The 19,730-nt window shown below is 35.6% G+C and overlaps 1 protein-coding gene across 2 annotated transcripts in view; it reads left to right on the top strand.

Moving 5' to 3' along the window:
• Positions 1–19,730, top strand: part of MSRA (methionine sulfoxide reductase A) — a 453,971-nt gene that overhangs the window by 208,801 nt on the left and 225,440 nt on the right. For both annotated transcript variants that reach the window (XM_047091960.1, XM_047091958.1), the window contains one exon: positions 16,072–16,191. In XM_047091960.1, coding sequence (XP_046947916.1) covers positions 16,072–16,191 — 120 coding nt within the window. The remainder of the gene's footprint in view (positions 1–16,071; positions 16,192–19,730) is intronic.

Genomic DNA, 19,730 nt, shown 5'->3' with positions numbered 1-19,730 from the left:
GCAAACCGGAAAATGTAAATGTGTACCTCACAGTAAGCTGAACCAGGCAAAGTGATCTGGGGACACTGAATTGTCAGAAACTATAAGTTGTTGCGGGGAGAAGTATGCAGTCTCAGAAGTGGGATGGCTGTGTCAGTCTTCTTATTCTCTCTAACTTTCTGGGATTCTAGTAGTGGAGGTAGCCTTGGAAGTGATTGTGAGCACAGCTGTTTTCTGTGTGAAGTCTAGAAGTTGGGAAAAGAGCTGGAAGAGAGGGAACATTTGGATAAAATGCTAAAGGAACATGTGATGACTGCACATGTTCTATTGAAAGCCTGGCCTCCCTGTTGGTTTCCACTCTGACAGGACAGACCGCTCTTCCTATCCCATCTGTTGTCTGAAGGTTTGTTATTCAGTGACACCCCTTGCAGGCAGAATTAGGAGAGTGGGGTATGCTAGTTAACAGAGCATGGAATGCACTGGTGAGCAGAATTTGCCCTAGCCACTCTGTGCAGGGTCCCAAGGCAGACAAGTGAGAGCACCTTTCAGGAGTGCCCAAGTTGTAGTGGTCAGCCTCTCACTTGCTTTTAGAAAAATACCATTTCAACAATCACATATCTTTACTAATCAGGTCAGAAGTTGCAGTGTGAATGTATAGGGCTTTATGAAAATTTGAGCTTTCTTTAAAGTTCTTTCTGAAGATTTTAGCTGAGGTATCATAAATCTTAAGGGAAGATAATGTAATTCCCACAAATATAAAAAAATCCTGTAGCCACAGATAATATTCATGAGAAATGACAGATAAAAAGTTTGACCAAAAATGCAGGAGTATCAAAGTAATTCTTAACAAACAAACAAAACAAAAAATTTTTGAAAAAATTTTTAATGATAGTGTAAAAAATGTAAATCTCATCCAATGACACAGTTGTAATTTTGATACGATCTTTAAATCTCTTAGGTGCTTAAATTATGATATAAATTGGAATCTTCATTTCCCTTCTGTTCAAAAATTTATTTCTACTGAATGCAGAATAGATGTCTTTCAGAAGTTCTGGAGTGATGGTGGTGGTGACAAATAAATTCACTGAATTCATGACTTCCAAAGATCAGTCTGCAAACCACGGGCATCACTATTGCTTTAGGATAAAATATTATTGTTTTATATAACTAAAGAACCGTTTGGTTATATTCTTTAAAAGAAAGGCGTTGTACTCCAGGAATCTAGGATTTACCTTTCTCTTATAGCAGGTCACTCTCAACAGGTTCCAAAAGAATATAAGAAAGATCACATAGTCTAAGCACAGTGCAACAAAATTGCATCAAAGTGAGAAGATAGTCTAAAAAACATACCATATGTTTGAAAACTAAAATGTACGCCCTTGAATAACTTATGGGTTAAAAAGAAAATAACATGGAAATCGTAAAATATTTAGAAACAAAAGACAAGGAAAATACTACATATCTAAACATGTCTAAATATGTGGATATATCTAAAGCAAAACTTAGAGGTAAATGTATAGCCTTAAATGCATTTATCGGAAAACAAGAGAACTTGAAAATAAATAAGCTAACTATTCAAATTCAGAAGAAAAGGAAGGAACAGATCAAGAGTAAACTGCACAACATAATAGTAAAGAAAGGACAGAAATAGAAAACAACAACAGAAAAGAGGATCAATCAAAGTCAAGGTTTGTTCTGTGACTGAAACCTCAAAGAACAGAAATAGAAGTAAGAAAACCTGAATAAACAAGTAACAGTGAAATCATCTCCCCCATTTCTTCCTTTCTCTCTAAAGACACAAGGTCCAGGTAGCTCAGAAAGTTTTATTTAACTTCAAGGAACAAATAATCCTTTTCTAATGCAATGTTATGTAAGAGGGGGGAAAAGTTAGCTAATCCATTTTATGAGGCCAATATAACCTTGAAACTAATTCTGGACAAGACAGTACAAGAAAATAAAATTATGACAAATCTTCCTTAACATAAATGAAAAAATTTGAAGTAAAATATTAACAAAAGTAATTCTTCAATATTAAAATGCATTGTAAGTAGGTAAGGTTTATTGAAGGATGGCTCAGAAAAATATATAAATGTAATATACCACTTTAAGAGATGAAAGGAGGGAAACCATATGATCACCTCTAAAGAATGGAGTTTTGTTAAAACTCAAAACTCATACATGAAAAAAAGCTATTTACAAACTAGGAACTGAAGGAAACGTTTCTAATCTGATAAAGAGTGTCTAACCAAGAACCCACAGCAAAACTCACTGGGTCATTCTCACTAAAATTAGGATGAGACAAAGATTCCCACCATCACCCTTATTATTCAGCATTGTGTGGGAGGTCCTAGCTGATGGAATAAAGTAAAATAAGAGAAGAATAACTGGACAGGGAAATATGAAACTGTCATTTGTACGTAATATGATTCTTCGTAAAGGAAGTGGAAGAGAACATGGAGACAAGCCGTTAGAACTAATGAGAGAATTCTCTGAGTTTTCTGACCATATGGAAAGCATACTAAGATCAATGGTGTTTTTGTATCACAACTATAAGCAGTAAATAAGTGTGATAAGAAAAGTAGTGTTTATAGCAGCAGCACAAATCATAGGATACATAAAACTCTATGCAATACAAATGTACAATACCTTTATGGAGGAAATGACAATGTAGTATTGAAGGATGTATAAATGGAATATTTATATATGGACATATATATTTGGACAGCTGAATAATGGACAGCTGTAATTGTGTTCATTGACATTCTCGTTAGTAATATGACAACATATTTTTTCAAATTAATCTATAAGTTCAATGCAATTCTAATCAAATTCTGAACAGGATATGTCATAGAACTTGACAAGCTAATACTAAACTAAATTTAGAATAGAAATGGGCCAAGAATAGCAAAGAAAATTTTGAAAAACTGTAAGTTAGGAAGACTTGCTAGACTGGATATTATGACTCATTAAAACTAGAGTAATTGCAACCCTTGATTTTCCCCTACAAACCTGCTCCATCCACAATTCTCCACTCAAGCCAACAATTTTAGAGTCAACTTTGACTGTTTCTTTCAAACCCTGCTTCTGAATTGGTCAGGAAATCCTTTTGGCTGTATCTTCAAAATGTATCCAAAACCTGATCACGACTTCTTCTGCTACCACCTGGTCTAAATAAACCATCATTATCTCGCATTTGGATTACAGCAATAGTTCCCTAACCATTCCCTGCTTCTGTGCTTGGTCCACTCCAGTCACTTCTCAGCAGAGGACAGCCAGAGAGATCCCTGTAAAATGGAAGATCCTGGTGAAACATGGCATTCCCTTTCCCGCTCAAAACTCAACAATGGCTATCCACTTCAGTCAGCGTAAAATTCATAGCCCTTCAGTAGCCCAAAAGGCCCTACACAATCTGGCTTTCTTGATTTATGTTCAGATTTATCTTCAGTCAAGCCATGTGCTTCTTTCCTGCCCCTTAAACATAGGAGGCATGTTGTTAGTGCCTTTGTAGTGACTGTTTCCTCTGCCTGAAACACCCATACCCTGCTTGTCCTTGGACATAAGAAGTCCAGAGTACCTAGAAAACAGCTTCAGCATATAGTTCAATGGATTCTTGCTATGTCTCCTGATGAAAGTTTACTATTCTGGGGGATCAGGACCTCTAACTTTGCAGAGCCAAGAGTTGTGGGGACAGGAGTACAAAGATCCCCAGTGGTCATTGGGAATGGTAGTAAGTAGAGCCAATTCTGTTTCTACCTTTTGTTTTTTTAATGCATACATTCATTTTTGGGGTCTCTCATTCAGTGCATATTCAGTTTTCTGAAAGATAGCTCCCCAGTCTCCCAGAGTATTATCTCTAAACTGGTGTTGCAGCTTTGCCTCTGGGCTATTCCAGTGCTGTATCAGGATGGCAGCTTCTGGGTGGTGTGGTATTCATGGGTTTGTTGCTGCATCTTCTACACTGTAAACTTGGTTCTCTGGTCTGATGCAGTGTTGTATGGGACAGGAGCTGACTGAATTCTGAAGGCAGGAAAGTGAAACCCATACATGGAATATGTGTCTGTTACTGTGAGAACACACCAGTGGCCCTTTCAGCATGGAAGGAGCCCAGTATTTCCCCCTTGGCACCTAGTGGTTGCTTGGCCCCTTGAGAAATGGTAGTATATAAGGTGCTTGGAGACTGTCTCTGTTGCTGGCAGGTTAGACATTGGTGGTGGAAAAAGTGGATAAGATTTGGTAAGTGGGAGTCCATTGTTGTGCCCATGTGTGTCCTCCATCTTTGTCACCATGGCCATTTTGTTCCTGTACCCATGATACTAGTACTGGGGTGGCCAATGAAACAGGCTGACTGATGTTCATCAGCCAGGTCATTTGGTCAGTTTTGTATTTAGTGCCCATTTCTTGTCAGATGCTCTCTACCTGGCATTAATATTAACATGTGATGCAAATATGCTTCTACCTTAGATTTCCTTATTTTTAATCTTTCAGGGTTTTTGTTTATTTGTTTGTTTCTGGATTCTCACTAGTCAGCCAAGCCATTTGCTACTGCCTATGAATTTATGTATGTTATAAACTTGGGCTTTTCCTTACACATGAAGTGGATAACTGGTACACTTCTTGAAGTGTCCTCACCAGTTGGGAGGAATTATCTTTTATGGCCACTCCTGAGTGAGACCACAGTGTGACTGCTATGCATTTTTGACTTGCATCTGTACACAGTAAGCCAACTATCCATAAACAAAAATCTAGCCTTTTTCTTGTCCTTCAGCTGGTTGTATAGAAGCTCCACTCAGACATAGGTGTGAACTGAGGGAGTGGTGTTGGTGCAATCCTGGTGGATGCTGTGGAGGTCTGACTACCTATTCGTGCAGCTTATGCCATGTTGTCCTGCTAGTGTATGATTCCAGATGTATAACTCCTATCCTATGATGGATTGTTGTTGCACTCTATTGACCTTATGATTTGGTAGGTCTGACAGGGCTTAGATTTTGATGGACTGTTCCAGCCACATGGTTTCTTGGTGTCCCATAGCTGGCTGTCTTTGATAAGCATCACTAGTACCCAGGTCATGGTGTTGAAATCCCTTTCCTCATTTAAAGAAATCAGGCTTCTTAGAGAAATGGCTGATGGCAGATATGGGGTAAGAAATGTACAAGAGGAGCCTGGAACATCCTGTCATACCAGATAGCAAGAAAGCAATAGAAGACTATGGAGGATGTTTCAAAGGAACTCCCAATTTGAAGTTCAAAGGAACTTCAAAACAATTTGAAGATAATTTTTCTTGCCAAAGATATGTCAAGTGGAGTTTACGTGAAAGGAGTGATGAAAATGGTGAAACACAGCAAATATGTTTAAATAAATGATATAAATATATTATTAAAAAATTGGTCAACCTTGGAATGGAGAAGTTCATCATCTTAAAGACTGCTAAATAAATTGACATAATTAAATACTTATTTTCCCTGTCTTTTATGAACTATATCACCGAATAACAAAGAGTAGTTGAGAAAAAGTATCCTCTCTCTCTCTCTCTCTCTCTCTCTCTCTATATATATATATATATATATATATATATATATATATTCTCATTATAAAGACATTTCAACTAATAAATGTAAAAGAAGTGATAGAATTAGAAGGTCACCATTTCACAATTAACATATCTGCTAAGCATTGAGTATCAATGGATGTTAACATCACCAAATGAGAGACAACTAGACATTATGTGCTTCATGATCAAAGAACAAAGAAACCAGTCTGTAAAGGCTAGAAGAGGTAAGTGCTTCTTCAAATGCACAGACACCAATGCAAGGCTATGTGAATTTTGAAGAATCAGGCAAATATGAGACCACCAAAGGAAGCTAATAAAGTTCTGACTGCAAATGGAGATCTATAATTTGCCTGACAAAGAATTCAAGATAATTATCATAAAGAAATTGAATGAAATTCAAGAGAACATTCATTAAAAACCTAAATGAAATCGGGAAAAAATGCATGAACAAAATAAGAAGTTTAATAAAGAAAGAAAACCATAAAAGAGAATTAAGCAGAAATCCTGGAGCTGGAGAATACAATGACAGAACTGGGAAATTCAGCAGAGAGCTAAATGACCAATTTGTTCATGGATAAGAAAAATCAGCAAACTCAAAGACAGATCATTTGGAATTAGCCATCTAGAGGAACAAAAAGCAAAAAGAGAGGGATGTAGAAAACCTCTGTGAATTATGGACACCCTCAAGTGAATGAACATTTGTATCATGGTAGTCCCAGAAGGAGAAGACAGAGAGAGAAAGGGGCAGAAAGATTATTTAAAGAAATAATTGCTGAAAACTTCCCAAATCTTGGGAAAGATAGGGACATCCAAGTACAGGAAGCTCAAAGAACTGCAAGCAGGATCAACCCAAAGAAGATTAATCTGAGCCACATTATAATTAAAATGTTGAAATTCAAAGACAAGGAGAGAATTTCGAAAGTAGCAAGAGAAAAAATGACTCATCACACACAACGGAAGCCCCGTTAGGCAATTAGTGGATTCTTTTGCAGAAGCCTTGCAGACCAGTAGGCAGTGGGATGATATATTCAAAGTGCTGGAAAAAACCCACAAACCTGTCAACCAAGAATACTATACCGATCAATACTGCCTTTCGGAAATGAAGAAGAAATAAAGGCATTCCCAGACAAACAAAAGCTGAGGGAGTTCATTACCATTAGACTTGCCTTGCAAGAAATTCTAAGGGGAGTTCTTTACATTGCAATGAAAGAATACTAAATAACAACATGAAAACATATAAAAGTATAAAACTGACTGGTAAAGGTAACTATGTAGTCAAATGCAGAATAATCTAATACTGAAATGTAGGTGTGTAAATAACTTTAACTCTGGTATATAAATTAAAAAACAATAATAAAAATATAGCTATAATAATTTATTAACAGGTACACAATATAAAAAGTGTGACATCAATAAAATGTGAACGTAAAATATGAGGGGAGGAGAAATCAAGTGCAGAGTTTTTGTAAGTAATGTAAAGTAAGTTATTGTCAGCTTAAGATATTTTGTGTAAGCCTCATGATAACCACAAAGAAAAAAAAAACCTATAGTGGATACATGAAAGATAAAAAGAAATGTATTATAATATACCACTACAAAATACAAATAAGGAAGACAGTAAGGGAAAAGAATAAAGGAATTTAAAAAAATAGCAAACAATGAACAAAATGGCATCAGTAAGTCTTTACCTATTAATAATAATTACTTTAAATATAAATAAACTGAATTCTTTATTCAAAAGACCTAAAGTGGTTGAATGGAGAAGAACACAAGATCCAACAATATGCTGCTTTTAAGAGACTCACTTTAGCTTTAAGTACACACATAGGTAGAAAGTGAAGAGATAGAAAGAGATATACCATGTAGATGGTAACCAACAGATAGCAGGAGTGGCTATACTTATATCAGATAAAATAGTCTTTCATTCAGAATTGATCACAAGAGACAAAGAGGGTCACTAAATGTTGATAAAGAGACTAATTCATCAAGAGGATATAACAATTATAAATACACATATACCCAACATTGGAGCACATAAACATTTAAAGCAAATAACAACAACCAAAAGGAGAAATAAACAGTAATACAATAATAGTATGAAACTTCAGTGCCTCTCTTTAAACATTGGATAGATCACCCAGACAACAGGTGAATAAGTAAATAGCAGATCTGAATAACACTCTAAACCAAATGTACCTGACAGACATAGAACATTACATCCAACAGCTTCAAAATACACATTCTTTGCAAGTGTACATGGAACATTCTCCAGGATAGGTCAAATGTTGGACCACAAAACAACCTTAACAAATTTGAGAAAATTGAAATCATATCTGATATATTTTCTAAAAATAATAGTATGAAAATAGAAATAAATAACAGGAGGAAAATTGAAAAATTAAAAAATATATATATGGAATTTAAACTACAGACTCCTGAGTTAAAGAAGGAATCAAAAGGGAAATCAAAAGTATTTTGAGACAAATTAAAATGAAAACACACATACCCAAACTTATAGGATGCAGCAAAAACAGTTCTAAGAGAGAAGTTTATAGAGATAAATATCTCAAATAAACAACCTTACTTTACACCTGAAGCATTTAGAAAAAGAACAGACTAAGCTCAAAGTTAGCAGAAGGAAGGAAATAATAGGAATCAGAGCAGAAATGAATGGAATGGAAACTAGAAAGATAATAGGAGAAAAATAAATGAGACTAAAAGTTGTGTTTTTTTAAAAATAAATAAAATTGCCAAATGTTTAGCTAGGGTAATGAAGAAAAAAGAGAGGGATCAAATAAAGCTATAAATGAAAGAGGGGACATTACAATTGATACCACAGAAATACAAAGGATCATAAGAAACTACTATGAAAAATTGTATGGCAACAAATCAGATAACCTAGAAGAAATGCATAAATTCCTAAAAACATACAGCGTCCCAGGACTGAATCATGAAAAAGTAGACAATCTGAACAAATCAATATGACTAAGGAGATTGTGGCAGTAATAAAAAATTTTCCAACAAGAAAAGCCCAAGATCAGATGGCTTCACTGGTGAATTCTACCAAACATTAAAGAAGAGTAATGCTGATCCTTCTCAAATTCTCCCAAAAAATTAAAGAAGGAACACTCGAAAACTCATTTAATAAGGATAGCATTACCCTGATACCAAAGCCAGGTAAAGATGCTATAAGAAAACTAGAGGCCAGCATCTCTGAAGAATATAAATGCAAAAATTTTCAACAAAATATTAGCAAGCAAAACTCAATAGCACATAAAAGGATCATACACTGTGATCAAGTGGGACTTATTCCTGGTATGCAAGGATGGTTCAACATATGTAAAGCAATAAATGTGATATATCACATAAATGGCGTGAAGGATAAAAATCATATAACTCAAAGATGCAGAAAAACGGTTTGCCAAAATTCAACACCCTTTCATGACAAGAGCTCTCAACATATTTGAGAAGTTATAGAGGGAACATACCTCAACATAATAAAGACCATACATGACAGACCCATAGTTAACATTGTACTCAGTGGTGAAAAAGCTGAAAGTTTTTCTGCTCAGATCAGAAATAAGACAAGAGTGCTCACTCAAAAGTCCTATTTAACATAGTACTGGAAGTTTCAGCCAGAATAATTAGGCAAGGAAAAGAAATAAAAGGCATCCAATCAGAAAGGAAGAAGTAAAATTTTCTCTGTCTACAGACCACATTATTTTATATGGAAAAAACTCTAAAATCTTCACCAAAACAACCTGTTAGAACTAATCAGTGAATTCAGTAAAGTTTCAGTATATAAAATCAACATACAAAAATCAGTTGCATTTCTATACACTAACAATGAAATATCTGAAAGAGAAATAAAGAAAATCCCACTCACAATGACATCAAAACCAATAAAATGCTTAGGAGTAAATTTACGTGAGGTAGTGGAATAATCTGTGCATTAAAAACTATAAGATATTGAAAGAAATTGAAGAAGACAGAAATGGAAGATATTCCATGTTCATAAATTGGAAGAATTAATATTGTTAAGATATTTATACTCCATAAAGCAATCTATATATTTACAAACCTAATATCAAAATTCCAATGGCATTTTTCACAGAAATAGAAAAACAATTTTAAAATTTGAATGGAACCACAAAGGACCCCAAATAGCAATTCTGAGAAAGAAGAACAAAGCTCTAGGCATCACATTTTATGATTTCAAGTTATACTACAAAGCTATAGTAATCAAAACCATAGGGGACTGCCATAAAAACAGACACATAGACCAATGGAATAGAATAGAAGGCCCAGAAATAAGCTCACACATATGTGGTTAACTAATAATTGAAAATCAAGCCAAGAATACCCTATGGGGAAAAGATAGCCTTTTAAATAAATGATGTTGAGAAAATTGGATATTCACATGTTGAAGAATGAATCTGGACCCCTATCTTACACCATTCACACACACACAAAAATAACTTGAAATGAATTGAATATTTCAGCCTAAGACCTGAAATAATAAAACTTTTAGAAGAAAACTTACAGGAAAAACTCCTGGACATTGGTATTGGCAATAATATTTCAGATACCAAAAACGCAAACAACAAAAGCAAAATCAAGTAAGTGGGATTACATCATAATATGAAGTTTCTGCACAGCCATAGAAACAATCAGCACAATAAAGAGGCAATGGAATGGAGAAAATATTCACAAACCATGTATCAGATAAGAGGTTAATATCCAAAATATATGAAGAACTCATACAACTCAATGTCAAAAAAAAAATAATTTGATTGAAAATGGCAGAGGACCTGAATAGACATTTTTCCAAAGAAGGCATGCAAATGGCCAATAGGTACATGAAAAGACACTCAGCATCACTAATGACCAGAGAAATGCAAATCAAAACTGCATTAAGTATCACCTCACACCTGTGGGAATGGTGGTTACCAAAAAGACATAAGGTCACAGGTGCTGGCTAGGGCGAGGAATAAAGGGGACGCCAGTGTGCTGTTGATAGGAATGTAAATTGGCACAGCCATTATGGAAAACAATATGGAAGTTCCTCTAAAATTAAAAATGGAACTAGCATGTGATCAAGTGTACTACTTCTGGGTATATATCTGAAGAAAATGAAATGACTATCTTGAAGAGATATCTACACCTCCATGTTCATTCCAACATTATTCATAGTTACCAAGACATTGGAAACAACTTAAGTGTTCTTTGACAGATTAGATAAAGAAAATGTGGTATGTATACAGTGAAATAATATTCAGCCATAAAAAGAAGGAAATCCTGCCATTTGTAACAACATGGACAGATGTTGAGGGCATTATGCTAAGTGAAATAGGTCAGACCAAGAAAGTCAAATACTGTATAATCTCACTAACATTGGAATCTTAAAAAAAAAAAAGCCAACCAAATTCGTAGGAATGGAGAGTAGAATGGTAGTTTCTGGGGGTTGGGAGGGGTGGGGGAAATGGACAGATATTGGTCAAAGGGTACAAACTTCTGATTATAAGATGAATGGGTTCTGGAGATCTAATATTTATTATAATTACTATAGTTAATAATACTGTATACCTGGAGGTTTCTAATAGATCTTACATATTCTTACTACAAAAAATAAATTGTAATTATGTGAGGTGATGGTTGTGTTAACTAACTTTATTGTTGTAGTTATTCATAATATGTATGTATGTATGCCAAATCATGTTGCATACCTTAAACTTACACAATGTCATAGGCCAATTATATCTCAATAAAACTGGGGAAAAATTTAAAGTTACATAAAAAGGAACATAGTACCACCAGTAGTTTTGTCAAAAGGATGAAATCTGAGCCTGATCATGGTTCTTGATCCAGCTGCAAATTTTCAGGAAATACTGAGGATAGAGGAACAGGTTGAATTGCACTATGAGAATGCAGTTGGCAAGATCTACATTGTGGGAAGCTCTGCAGGTCAGTGACCCTTGTTTTCTTCAATGGATAAATTAGAAGGAAAGAAAGGAGAGGGCACATGTTGATTAGAAGAACTTAAGGATGTATCAAATTTTTTAAATATGAGCACCACCAAACTATAGAATTGGGATGGGCACCTTGAGTGATAAAAATATTAAAGAAACACAAGGAAGTGAATATTGTAAAAGTCAGATAGCAGTTACTTTTAGAGGGAGGAAGGGAGTTGTGATTGGGTTGTGACATGAGGAAGGATATCTGAGGGCGATGGCAAACTTCTATTACTTGACCTGGGTGGTGGTTACAAGGATGCTTGCCTAATAATAATGCATTGAGATATGTATCTGTTCTGTGTGGCTTTTCTCTACCTATGTTTTCCTTTATAATAAAAAGTTAAAGTATAAAATATCTTAAAGAATATAGCATGTATTGTCTTTTTTGTTATTTATGTTTTTTGCTAGATTATGTTTACTAAAGTTAGTCTAGTAATGTATTACTAGATTGTGTTTACTGAATTCTGAGAAATTCTGCCATACACTTGTTTTCTTTAAGTGCATGTGTAAACACACACACTCAAAACCAAATAATCGAATGCTTAGGTTATACTGGAAGCCACCAGAAAATATCTGATTGCTTCAAGGAGGAGTTTTATTCTTATAATAACCCTTATTCTAAGCTAAGTACCTCTCCAGAAATTTTGACATTGATTACACACCAGGCCCCTGAGGCATTCTTTCAGCCACACATGACCACCCCCTGCAGGCCTTTGCCCAGCTAGAGTTGGGTCATCCTCCCTCTAGCAGGGGGTCTCTTCTTGATCCCTATTAAACATCAAAAGGAGGTTAAATAATTTGCCACAAAGATTTTGTTTGGTTTGGCCAAGATCCATTTTAAGTGTTATAAATCTATAAAGCATGAGGATATAGGGAAGATATAGGGTCTGGGCCATCAGTATGAGACTATAGACAATGGTCAGGTTAGGCTGATTGCTAAAATGGCCCATCATTTACATTGTACAGAAAATGCCGAAAGCTTGAAGTACCCTTTTGTACCATTAATGTTAGTCATTGTGCATAAAAGAAGTATTTTATTCAGTGAACTTAGCAGATTTCTGAACTTCAGGGTCTAGAGTGCCTTCAGCGTATCACACTACTCAACTCCTGGGTGTGTTTGAGCTCAGTAATGCTTCCCAGCTTACTTTTTATTTATCCTCCAGAGGTTCACTGTCGTCATTCCTGTGATGGTTGATTTTATGTGTCATTTGACATGGCTAAGGGATGCCCAGGTAACTGTTTCTGGATGTGTCTGTGAGGATGTTTCTGGAAGAGATAAGCATTTGAATTGGTAGATTGAGGAAAGAAGGTCACCCTCACCAGTGGGGTCATCATCCAATCTGTCAAGGGCCCAGATAGAATAAAATGCTAGGGGAAGAGTGAACTTACTCGATCTTTGAGCTGGGACATCCATCTTCCCCCGCCCTCATACTTCATTGTTCCTGATTATCTGGCCTTCAGACTTTGGACTGGGACTTACGTCATTGAGCCTCTTGGTTCTCAGACCTTTGGGTTTCAACTGGGATTATGGTACCAACTTTCCTGGGTCTCTGGCTTGCAGACTACGCATCATGGACTCCTCAGCCTCCACAATTGCAGGAGCTAATCCTCATAATAAATGTCTCTCACTCTCCCTTTCTGTATATCCTATTGGTTCTGTTTCTCTGGAAAATCTTGACTAATGTAATTCCTTCATCCCAGAAATGCAATGAATAAAATTAATAGTGAATTCTTGTTCCAGAGATTTGAGGATAGTCAATTTTTTAGTAAATATTTAACTATATTCTCTAGCAGCAAACAACTTGCAAACAGGGAAGATGGTCTAGCAGTTGTAACTCAAACAATGCATATGGTTATGTTTTTCTTTGAATTTTTTCTTTTTTAAAAATGTGTATACATTTTTCATTTTTAAAATAATATGAATCTATTACAGAAAAACTTGAAAAATGAAAAAATTTCCTATATTCTCCTATAAAACAATCATGGTTATAACTTTGTATATTTCTTTCTAGTCTATTTTGGTATGGATGTTTTTTTCATAGTTGTAATAAGAACGTGCATATATGTATGTTTTTTTCCTTTTAAATTTAGCCTTAATTATAATGTAATCATATACATATTTCCATGTTGTATTGTTATCACAACAGTAATTTTTTACTGCATTAATTTTTATCACTTGGCTCTATCATATTGTTTAACTGTTAATCTATTCTTAGTGTATTTCCCCTCACATTGGAGCAAATATATTTTTGTATAATGTATAGCATTATGCACAATGTGTTTTGGTTATTACTGCTCTGAATTTTTAAAGTAGATTATTAACAAATGTCAAAAATTTCAGTAGACTTCCATCTAATTTTTCTTTCAGCTCTGTCATCAAGTCTAACAAATCCAGTAATTGTAGGAGTAGGAGGCATATATTAATTTGCCAACTGTTAGTCTACCCAAGATCTTAATTATATATGACTTAATAAAGCCATATAAAACTTGAGCGAGGCAGTAATCTTGTTTACATCTAGATATTGGTCACAGAATAGTAGTTGTGGATGGTTTAGAAACTTCTGGTAGAAAATTAGGGTTCTTTATTTGAAGCCCAAGGAGATGTAAAGCAACATTTTGGAAGTGTGTAAATATGTGCATTCTTGGGAGATTGGTCTTCATTTTTACCATATGTTCAAAGGAATCCAATAACTAGTGATATGAGCACAGTGTTTGCTAGTTGAATAGAATGCTATTTTTTGTGAGTTTCTTTGTATATTTGTCATCTCTTTTTTCTGCCTTTCCCCTTCTCTCTCTTTCTTCATTCATTGTATTTAGTAATAGAACTCAGAAAAATATTCCCTTTTGTTAGCACTGATTTATCACAGGAAAGTTTATAGCGACTTAAATATTTTTGAAGAAACTGAACACATGTGTAAAATTGTTAATTGAAAACTGCCTCAGTCTGTGTTGATTTTGCTAAGTTTTCCTACTGAAGTCAGTAAGTTAGTGTTACCTTTATTTTTTTGTTTGTTTTGAGAGAGAGAGAGAAACAGAGTGCGTGTGCACATGCACACATGTGCATGGGGGGGGTTGGGGAGGGACAGAGAGTGAGAGAGAAAGAGAGAGAATCCCAAGCAGGCTCCACACTGTCAGCACAGAGCCCCACACCGGGCTGGAACACACAAACCATGAGATCATGATCTGAGCCAAAATTAAGAGTTGGACGCTTAAGTGACTGAGCCACCCAGTTGCCTCAGTGTTACCTGTCTTTGCTAGAATTTAAAAAAAAAAAAACATAACCATAACATAACTCAGTCAGTAAAGCATCAGACTCTTGATTTCAGCTCAGGTCATGATCTCATGGTTTCGTGAGTTCGAGCCCCGAGTTGAGCTCTGTGCTGACAGCTCAGAGCCTGGAGCCTGCTTGGGATTCTGTGTCTCCTTCTCTCTTGTGCTCACTCTCTCTCTCTCTCTCTCTTTCTCTCTCTTTCAAAATAAAGTAAGAAACTTAAAAAAATAAAAATAAAAAAGCATAACTGGGATGCTGATCATTAAATAAATTTATGCTATTAATATAGGTTATTATGTTTTGGGAAGTCCAAAATGAATTGAGTGTTGAAATCATTCATCAAATGCAGTTATCTTTTTACTCAGTTATTTGGAAAGGTATGCTTTACTAACTTCATTAAAATTTGAGGCTTCCTAAGTTTTTGCACAACTAAAGCAAATAGGCATTCTATGCAAATAACCTTAAATAAAATTATTTTTAGGCGTTAAAAATTCTTCTTAATTAATTTTTTTATTCTTGACTTCTAACATGTTTCATTTTTAATTTGAGTATAGTTGACACACATGATACAATAGTTTTAGGTGTACAGCATAGCAGTTCAGCAAGTTTAGACGTTATGCTGTGTTCACCACAAGCACAGCTACCATCTGTTCTGAAATATTGCTGTTAAAATATCGTTGACTATATTCCTTATGCTGCACCCTTTATTCCTATGACTTATTCATGACATAACTGGGAGCCTGTATCTCCTACTCCCCTTCACCCATTTTGCCCAACCCCCTTCCCCCTTCCCCTCTGGCAACCATCAGTTTTCTGTATTTATAGATCTGATTCTATTTTTTGTTGTTTGTTCATTTGTTGTTGTTGTTATTAGTTTTTTGATTCCACTTATGAGTGAAATCACATGGTATTAGTCTTTCTGACTTATTTCACTTAACATAATACCCTCTAGGTACATTCATTTTGTCTCAAATGGTAAGATCTCATCCTTTTTTTGTGGTTGCATAATATTCCTGTGTGTGTGTGTGTGTGTGTGTGTGTGTGTGTGTGTGTGTACCACATCTTCCTTATTCATTGTCAATAGACAGATACTTAGGTTGCTTCCATGAAGCTTTCCTTCTTTAAAAGATAACATCTTAGTTATTTTTGATTACCAAATGACATGAACAACTTCTCTTTTCTAGGATAACAGAGTTTCTAATATGCAATTACTAGTTGTTTTTGACAAAGGACTAATCAGTATCTTATGTTTTTCTTAGGAATGGGCTGTTTCTGGGGAGCTGAGAGGAAATTCTGGACTATAAAAGGAGTATATTCAACTCAAGTTGGTTATTCTGGAGGCTACACTTCCAATCCTACTTATAAAGAAGTTTGTTCAGGTACGAAGAATTTTTTCCAACTTCTATTATAAGGAGCAAGAAAGGACTTGTCTCTTCTGTCAGGTGACAGGATCTTTAAAATGCAAATATGATTTTTTGTGTTTCCTCAGTCTTTTCTTTCCCATTTCTATAAATATGTTTTTTGGCCTCTCACTTTATATTTAAGAAGATAATAGATTTCTTATGGAATGTATCATTTGGCTATTGTTGCATAATAATCACCATAAAAATTCTAAAGCAATCTTTTATCAGCTTATGATTATGTGGGTCAGCAATTTTAGCTGGGCTAATCTTGGTGGTTCTTCTGCTGGTCTTGTCTGAATTCACTCATGTGACTCCAGTCAACTGGTGGGCTGCCTGGGGACTAATTGGTCTAGGATGGCTTCACTGATAGGTCTGCATTTGGTGCTGGCTGTTCTTTTTTGTTGGCTGGGGTAATGGGAATGATGGACCATGTCTTCAGCACATTTGCTCTGGGCAAATTCACATGGCGGGTACAGAGATTCCCAGGAACAGCAAGAGAGGATAAGCCCCATTCTGTTAGCACCTTTTAAATGTCTGTTTATATCACATTTACTGTTTCCATTGGCCAAAGCAAGTCACATGTTCTAGCCTAGAGAAAATGTGGGAGGGATCCCCTAAAGGCAGGACTGCAATAGTCTATTACATGGGACAGACATATCACACACCATAATTGTTTGTCTGTGGGTAAGACATTAAAATTTAGGCTATAATGAAGGGATAGCAAACTGGCTTATAAGCTGCCTACTGCCAGTTTGTGTAAATAAAGTCTTATAGAAATACAGCCACACCCATTTATTTATATATTATGTGTCAGTGTTTTCATGGCACAATGGCAGAGTTGAGTGGATATGACAGAGATGGTATGGCGAAAAGCCTAAAATATTTATGATCTAGCCCTTGTCAGAAAACTATTTGGCTACCAGGATAGGCAGATGCCCCATGGCAAATTCTAGCTCAAGTACCAGGTAACCATTCTGGATTTGGTTTTTGTTCTGGCCTTCAAGGATTTCCTTTACTTCTCTGCCAGCTCAGTTAGCATTTATTTATTTATTTTGAGGGTGTGGGGCAGGGTGGGGGGAGCAGAGAGAGAGGGAGAGAATCTCATGCAGGCTTTGCACTGTCAGCACAGAGCTGGATGCAGGGCTTGAACTCATGAACTGTGAGGTCATGACCTGAGCTGAAATCAAGAGTCAGACACTTAACCAATGGAGCCACCCAGGAGCCCTATCAGGTAGCATTTAAAGCATAGTTTTTTCTTTTAAACACTTTTTCTCATTTTTCAAAAAAAAATGGTATATGTTTAAGGAGTATGACATAATGTTTTGCTATACATAGTGAAGTGATTACTAATAGTCAAGCTAATTAACATTAGCTTAACTAATGTTCATCTCATTATCATCTCCTCATCCTCCTCATTATCATCTCCATCATCCTAACATTATTATTCCGCATACTTTTCTTTTTGTAGCAAGAGTGCCTGTGATCTACTCTCTTACCAAATTTCAAGTGAACGATACAGTATTATTAACTACCATCACCATGCTGTACATTAGATCTCTAGAACTAATTCATCCTACATAAGAGAAAGTTTGTACCCTTCAACCAACATTTCCCTGTTTCCTTCTACTCTTGTCCTGGTAACCACCTTTTTATTCTCTGCTTCTATGAATTTTTTTTTTATTTAGATTCTACATACAAGTGAGAACATGCAGTATACATTTTTTTTCTGTGTCTGGATTAATTTCACCTGGCATACTTTCTTTCAGTTTCATCCATGTTGTTGCAAATGGCAGAATTTTCTTCCTGTGTAAGGCTGAATAATATTCCGTTGTCTATATGCCATGATATCTTTATCCATTCTTCTGCTGATGGACACTTAGATTGTTTCCAAACTGTGGCTATCGTGAATAATGCTGAGGTGAACGTGGGGAATAGCTCTCTTTGAGTTCCTGATTTCATTTCACTAGGATATACAGCCAAAAGAGAGATGGCTAGATCATTTGATAGTTTTATCTTTAATTTTTTGAGGAACATCCACACTGTAAAACACATTTTTTTGAAAAGAATATTTCATTCAATATTTTAAGAGTTCTTGATAGGGAACATTTATTATCTAGATGTGTAGTATAGATAATATTGATAAAAATTGGATTTTAAAAATACATAAATAGTTTTATCTTTTAAAAATAAAGGGTTGAATTGGTATAATTTGGGGAGGGCCCTCTCAACTCTCCAAGGGTACCGTGGATGCAGGTCAGGGAGGAGTTGGAGTACAGGAGTTTGTTCAACAATGAGCATGTTGGTTTGTTTGCTACAATATTAATTCTGATTTGGAAATGAAATTTGAGCTGTGCAATATTGAAAATATCATGAAAACATGCATTTTCTTGCTTTACTTGCCTTTACAGAAGAATTGAAATATATTCATTAGTGTTGAGAATGTGGAAGATCGAACCAATACTTTCATGGTTCATCCAGTTTTTTTCCTTGCATCTGTTTCAAAATTAAACAAATGCTTATGCAGAGCTATAAATAGATTCAGACGAACCCTGGAGACTGCCCAGGTGTATCCTCTTAAGTCTCAGGAATGGAAATGAAGAGATTCCTTCCCATGATTGCAGACATGACTTAATAACCTAAGAGAAAAGGTTGCTAAGAAAACCTCCAAATATCTACGGCTTATGCTATTATTCTCCACCAGCAAAATGTTAATAATCAATTAGAATACTGTGGTTGCTTGTTTGCTCAGACTTGGTCCCATTCAACTCTTTATGTTAATAAGAAAAGCATTCTAATTGCCCTTTGTTGAACTCCTACTATGTGCCACTGTAATAAGCACTTTTTGCATTTTTCCTTTCATCTAATCTTCCAAAGAATTCCATGAAATGTCTCAGTGTCTGTCTGTTACAGAGGGAGTGTTGAGGCTCAGAGAGGAAAAGTAACTTTCCCAAGGCCATGTATAGCAGGAATTCCAAGCTCATCAGCTCTCAGCTCTAAGTTTGTGCCACTGACCAAGGTGTCAGTCACCCACTTGTCATATCCCAGTGATTCTCCATTCATTCATTCATACTTTCCTCCACCAAGTCACACAGTCTCGTCATGTCAACCCTTCTGCTATACTTTTGAAAAATTGGTGTGCTTTTTAATGATTACAGTAAAGAAAATGCCAAGCAAATTTTTTTTTGTCTTTCTGATGTTTAGAATGACAAAGAACAAAACTCTTTTAAGATACAGTTCATGCAAACAGCTGGTATCTTAGAGTCTTATACAGAAGCCACGGAGGTTGGTAAAGAACTCTATTTGATATGAACACTACCTGCTATGTTAGTGGTGGCATTGGGAAACATGGTTGTCATGGAAACTTGTTCCTGATTGGGAAAAGATGGTTATGGGGTCTTATCCAGACACAGAAAGAGATGATTTCTTTCCTTGGGCTTCTTTTTTTTTCGTCCTGATCATGAAAGGAAAAACAAAAAGAGAGAAACTGTGATAGAAAGGACCCTCTGGCACAGAAG

This window comes from Lynx rufus, unplaced genomic scaffold (assembly GCF_022079265.1).
Source record: "Lynx rufus isolate CCGP_SWC_20201006 ecotype Redwood Valley unplaced genomic scaffold, mLynRuf1.p SCAF_3, whole genome shotgun sequence".
Classification (NCBI taxonomy): Eukaryota; Metazoa; Chordata; class Mammalia; order Carnivora; family Felidae; genus Lynx; species Lynx rufus.
The sequence above is the reverse complement of the archived record's forward strand: the minus strand, read 5'-3'. Positions and strand labels throughout refer to the sequence as shown.